At 57.4% G+C, this 5,930-nt stretch overlaps 2 protein-coding genes across 2 annotated transcripts; both read left to right on the top strand.

Annotated features, from left to right (window-relative positions):
• Nucleotides 1-1,536: 1,536 nt before the first annotated feature.
• Aud_007774 (uncharacterized protein) lies at nt 1,537-2,030 on the top strand (the record flags this gene model as incomplete). The annotated part of the gene is made up of 2 exons (XM_043292662.1): nt 1,537-1,778; nt 1,838-2,030. 2 exons carry the CDS (start codon nt 1,537-1,539, stop codon nt 2,028-2,030), a joined length of 435 nt encoding a protein of 144 aa, XP_043148597.1.
• A 2,257-nt stretch (nt 2,031-4,287) lies between these two features.
• Aud_007773 (uncharacterized protein) lies at nt 4,288-4,914 on the top strand (the record flags this gene model as incomplete). The annotated part of the gene is made up of 2 exons (XM_043292661.1): nt 4,288-4,458; nt 4,750-4,914. Coding segments are annotated over 2 exons (336 nt in total), but the record flags the coding sequence as incomplete, so codon positions are not given.
• Between the last annotated feature and the right edge of the window lie 1,016 nt (nt 4,915-5,930).

Raw genomic sequence — 5,930 nt, 5'->3', positions numbered from 1 at the left:
CCCGCGCCGCCGTCAAGGGGGGTGACCCGCCCGCCACGCGCACTCTCAGGCGCCCGGGACCAATGCATTCAGTGCATGAGCATCGCTGTAGTGCCCTGGACCAGGCCGCAATCCGACCAGCCTCACTGTTGGTGAGGTGGTTCCCGCTGGGTGTTGCCACTCCGGCACCGGAGGCGGACCAGACCCATGGAGATATATATCACCGCCTGCCGGCTATAATGGCCCTAGTCCAGACCACCCTCCACGCACCCCTGTGCCCTCAGGCCCCTCTGCGCTGCCAGAGTCCGTGCCAGGATCCCTCCCAGAGGCTAGCTGACCAGCTGCCATTGAACCTCCTGCGCTGCAGTAGCTACATTACACCGTCGTTGTCCCCCATCGGGTGGTTTTCACGGGCATCTAGCCCCTGGCGCCTAATACAGTCTAGCCAACCCACACAGCCGCACCACATAATTAATGCCACTTGTGGCCCCGCTGCAGCCCGCCCCAGCGCAGTTAGGCCTGCCAACAGTAAGTGCTAGCAATGACCTAAGCCCAGTCGCCGCGCTTGCTACAACCAATAGCTGTGGCCAGCTAGAACAAAGTCCAATCAGATCCATACCAGCACTAGCCGGCTAGGACGCGGGCCAATTAGATCTATACTAGCACTGGCCAGCCACAGCGCGGGCCAATCAGATCCGCACTAGCACCCATATATACCTAAAAATTATAATAAACCAGGATGTCTCTTTCCCCCCCTTTTTTATTTCCTTCTTACTCTCCCCCCCTCTCTACCTACCTCTATCCTTCTTCCTTCACTTCCTCATTCTCTTGTCCCATCACTGAATCATACACACATGAGAGATCCATGCAGGCCATCCCCACCAAATTCATCATATCACCCATCAATCAAATTGACCCTGAATCAAATCAAATTAACTCAGGCACCATCCACCATCAAATCAGTCCCCTATTTGTTAATTAAATCAGCCCAAAACTAATACAACCAGCTGCACACCCCTCCCATCCCATCCCCAAATCACGCACGCACAATAGATCTGTGCAAGCCATCACCAAATTTATTATATCACCCATTCACCCATCAATCAAATCAACCCCCAAAATCAAACCTGACCAGCCCTCAGTTCGGTGGCCGCACCCCTAACTAACTAACTAGCTAACTACTACCCACCACAACGCCCTTGATGAATAATCACTATAACACTAATAGCTGTGCCTACACCGCCACTATATGACTACCTCCCAGAGCATCAGGCTATCATCTACTAGGTATGTACAGTCGCCGTCCCTGGCCACCTAGCCCAGCGACATCTGCAGGAAACCCACCACCTCCCAGCCCAGGAGCGTCGCCTACAGCTCAACGCCCTACCTAGGGGCATCCGGCCCCACTAGGACCACCTGGACTTCCCACCCCACCGCCATGGCAGTGAGCCAATCACCCAGCTCCCAGTCTACCGCGTCTGGTGCTGTGGCACCTGCAGGACCTTCCTCAGCCATAGTACCCACCAGATCCAGGAGCACCACTACTAGGACCATCCCATGGTTCACCAGCAGCCCCCATCATGGCAGGCCAAGGCACAAGCCTGGTTCACTAATAGCCGCTATCATCACTACTGGATTGTTGGGGTCCCTGGCACGCAGCCAACACAGTCTGCCCAGTCTGCCCAGTCTACCCAGTCTGCCCAGTCTGCCCAGTCTGCCCAGTCTGCCCAGTCTGCCCAGTCTGCCCAGTCCACACAGCCCCTAACCCCAACTGAGCCCCTCCTACAGCCCACACCGCTGTAAGCGCAGCCTAGCCAGCCCACCCAGCTAAGCCTGGCCTCCTCTTCCCTCCAGTCAGACCCCTCGACCAGCCAGCTAACTGTGGCCGCCACCATGACCCCAACCACAACCCCTATGGCCGCAACCCCAGCCCAAGCCCCAGCCCCAAACCTAACCCCAACCCTGCCCCCTATCACCAGCCTAGCCGGCCGAACCAGCCGAACCAGCCTGACCAGCCCAACCATCCCTACCAGCCCAGCCGGCCTAACTAGCCCAGGCATGCTGACCAGCCTAACTATGCCAACCAGCCCAACTATCCCAACCTCAATAGCGACCCCAACCCAAAGCCAACCCAAGCCATCCCACACACAGGCCACCCTATATCACCAGGATGATGGACTTCAGGGCAGCAGGAACAGGGCTAGTAAGCCTCAAACCACTAGCAGACACCACCTACACCAGGATAATAACTAGTCACCGCACCTCGGGCCAGGGGCAGAGGAGGAGGGGGTGGTGGCCCTAGCTGCAGATATAGGGTTGACCTGGGATGATGGGCCAGATATAGGGTTGATCTGGGATGATGGGCCAGATAGCCCAGGGACTGCCTCTACGCCTCCCCCAGGGCTAGAAGGCTCTGAGGAGGGGGCAGCTATTATAACCCCAGTCATAGCCCCTTAGTTAACATAGGACAATAATGATGATGATAATGATGATGATGATAAGCTAGACTGCCTAGTAACCACCGCTCCACCTCCTCCTTAGGCTAGGCTAGAAGATGCAGAGAGTAAGCACAGTGAGCAGGACCCTACCTAGACAGCTACTACTACTACTACTACAACTACTACTACTAGCACCACCCTAGCATCACTATCCCCTACCACACCATCCCTACCTCTACCGTCTTCCCCCCCTGCAGCCAGGGCAGGCTACCACCAAAGTCCCTTCATAGGGTCCCCTACGCCACCCAGCTGGGTGCAGACCGCCCTTACAGAGGAGCACCAGATCCTGGAGGCTGAACAGCATGCACTACTCCCAGGGGTCCATCCAGGGGACGCAGCCTCAGTGACTACTAACCACCCTAAGCCCTCCCTCTTTATCTTCGACGCCCATCGCCACCAGCAGGATGATACCACCCCATGGCTGCTCTTCACTAAGTGGCCCCAATTCTTCCACCGACGCTCCCTACTAGGCCTGATCCATGCTGCAGGCATGCCTAATACCCCCCAGGCCCTGCCAGCGCTGCAGGCGCTCTGGGGCGGGGGCAGCCCAGGGGATTCCCCCCCCATAGTCATACCTAAACAGCAGGCGCGGCAGGACCGGCATAACCACATCCTCACCCTTATCTGCCGGGGGATGGACTGGGTCCTAGACTAGGCCCGGGCGACGCTGGAGCGGACCCCAGCCCCTATCCAGGAGGTCTTTGGCTGTTAGATGCCTGGTGAACAGACGCGGAGACAGGCCCTAGGATAGCTCCAGCCAGAGATAGAGCAGTAATATACACAGTACTAGAAACACTATCTCTACTTCCTCTTCCAGGCCATCTCCCTCATATCTACAGACCAGGGGCGTCTCCTTGGGGTCGCCCTGGATGCAGAGTAGAGGCGCACCCTTGAGATAATCTAGCAGACCCTAAATAACTACCTGGAAGACCCTGACCTCAACCAGTGGACTGATCCAGGCCCGGAGAATCCCTTCTGGGCCCTGCTCCAGGTCAGTAGCCGGCTGTGACGGCTACACAACCTACTCAGCCCAGACTTCGGCGCCAGTATGGGTGGGGGTGGTGGTGGTGGTGATGGTAGTGGTGGTGGTGAGCAGTAGCAGCGGTGGCGGCCCCAGCCATCACCTTGGAATAGATCCCCAGATGCCACCACCACCACCCTACTACCCCCCGCCGCCGGGCCGTCCCACCAATCCACTAGGAAGCGGCCCCGCTCCATCAACCTGCAGCCGCATCATGGCTACTACTGCCACCATAAGCATGAGCACCAGCCGTCCCCTACCCCACCCAGCAGCATGGCTAGAAGCGCCCCCGGCCCCTAGTTAGATAGCCCTAGGGTCGCGAGCAGGCAACCCACAGCGGCCCTGCAGGTAATAGTGGCAGTCTGCGTTCCCCTCTGCCCCACCAGCATCCAGGGCCCCTACTACAACCTTACTAGGGCCTCCAGCCTCCATAAGGCCACTGCATCACCTGACCCAGACCCCACCGCAGGCATTAACCAGGATGATGCCATTGATGATAATGGTGACGATGATAACTACAGCCCAGAGGGTTCAGTTTCAGCTTCTAAGGATGACACCATCCCAAAGGAGGCCATCTCCACTGACTAGGACAGTAGTAGGGGGTGTGATTCCAATGCATCTAATAAGGAGGACTTCCTCACAGACCTAGACCCTAATAAGCCACTGCGGGGGTCCAAGGAGCCTGATAATAATAGGTCTAATCCCACCTGGGGGGAGCCCACCCCTGAGCATGCCCACCCTGGTCAGCCCCCAGCCCTACTGGCAGTCACAGAGGCCTGGCTCACCAAGATGCTCTTCTCCCTCTGTATCAGCAGCCTGACGACCCAAGCCATCTACCAGCAGGGTGACAAGTTCTATTCCTCCCTGGTGGCCTTTGCTGCGGTGCTGGGGATCCAGCCCCAGGGCCTCAGTATCTATAAGCCCTACCACTATACCACCAAGCTCGCTGGCATTGCCTGGGTGGCCTAGGTGCTCCTGCTGGAGTATGCACTCCCTATCCACGCCTACCAGTTCATCAGTGATATCCCCAGCCGGGAGACATACCCCTTCCATACCTAACAGGCCCAGGCCATCCAGGCAATCTATGGCGCCCAGGGCACATTCTTCCCGCTAAATAAAATCCTCACTATATTAGTGGTCGGCCTAAGTATTATACACCGCGAGCCGCGCCCTAGCACCATCCAATGGTCCCATAACCTGCAGACCATCTACCACCCGCAGCTGATGGACCAGGGGCTGCATCTCACCTAGCTGCGCGCGTGGGTGCAGTGGGTCATCCAGTCCACCACCACTATACTTAAGCGCGACCTCCTTCTAGGCTACCAGTCCCCTGCCCGCGTGCAGGCACTCGCAGATACCCCCACTATGCAGGGGTATAGCTTCTCCTTCCTAAAGCTCCCAGCAAACCAGCTCAAGGTGACTAGGAAACTAATCATGCACCAGGCAGAGGCCCCCCCCAAGGGAGTCGCCCCGCTGCACCACCATAGGCAGTGGGACCCACCCACTATCCAGCAGTATCTACAGTCCATGCAGGTATTTCTCCAGCAGCTCATGCTCACCATCCAACTCTCCTAGGGCCAGCCCAGCCAGGGTAGTAAGCTTGTAACAGTGAAGTAGCAGAACAGCACAGTGGCCCCACAGAACCTCTACATCCATGAGGGGGAGATGGTGATCATCACCTACTACCATAAGTGCAGGGCCTGCACAGGGCAGCAGCACATCACAGCCTAGTTCCTGCCCCCATCTATTAGCCAGCTAGTACTCCTGTACCTGCTCCATGTGCGCCCATTCATGCATTACCTCCTCAGCGTCACCCATGACCATAGTGCCCAGCGCCGCCAGTGGGTGAGGTAGGAGGCGCATAACCCCTCCCCTAGATAGCATAGCTAGCGCAGCCAGCACAGCCAGGCAGGGGGTGAGCATGACCTATTCACTATACCAGGGTCCCAGCCCCTAAGCCAGCAGCGCACCCACTCCCTCTACAGCCAGGTGCTGCAGCAGAGCAGCCATAAGTTCTTTAGGGACTTCAGCCTCCAGGCACTAACCTACCACCATCTCATCATCACAGTCACTAAGAAGCATCTCTGGGCGCAGGCCACTGTGGTCAACCTCCAGTCCACCACACAGGTAGTGGACAGCATCTTCGCGGCGCAGGCTGGCCACAGCAACTTAATTAACTACCAGATCTATGTGGTAGAGGAAGGGCAGCTGCCCCTGCAGCTGCTACTAGAGATACTATAGCTCTACCACTATACCTCTCACCAGTGGCACCAGTTCATCCTAACCCTAGTAGAGGAAGCTAACGCCGCACCTACCTCCTGCTTAGGAGGCGGACCCTTGCAGTCATTAAGCCCTTCAGCAGAGTCACTGCCGCCTACCCTACCAGAGCACCCACCACTAGACTAGTTAGACAGGGCCCACCGGAGCCAGGT

This window comes from Aspergillus udagawae (assembly GCF_001078395.1).
Source record: "Aspergillus udagawae IFM 46973 DNA, scaffold_6, whole genome shotgun sequence".
Taxonomy (NCBI): Eukaryota; Fungi; Ascomycota; class Eurotiomycetes; order Eurotiales; family Aspergillaceae; genus Aspergillus; species Aspergillus udagawae.
Note: the sequence above shows the minus strand (reverse complement) of the source record. Positions and strands in the feature narration are given on the sequence as shown.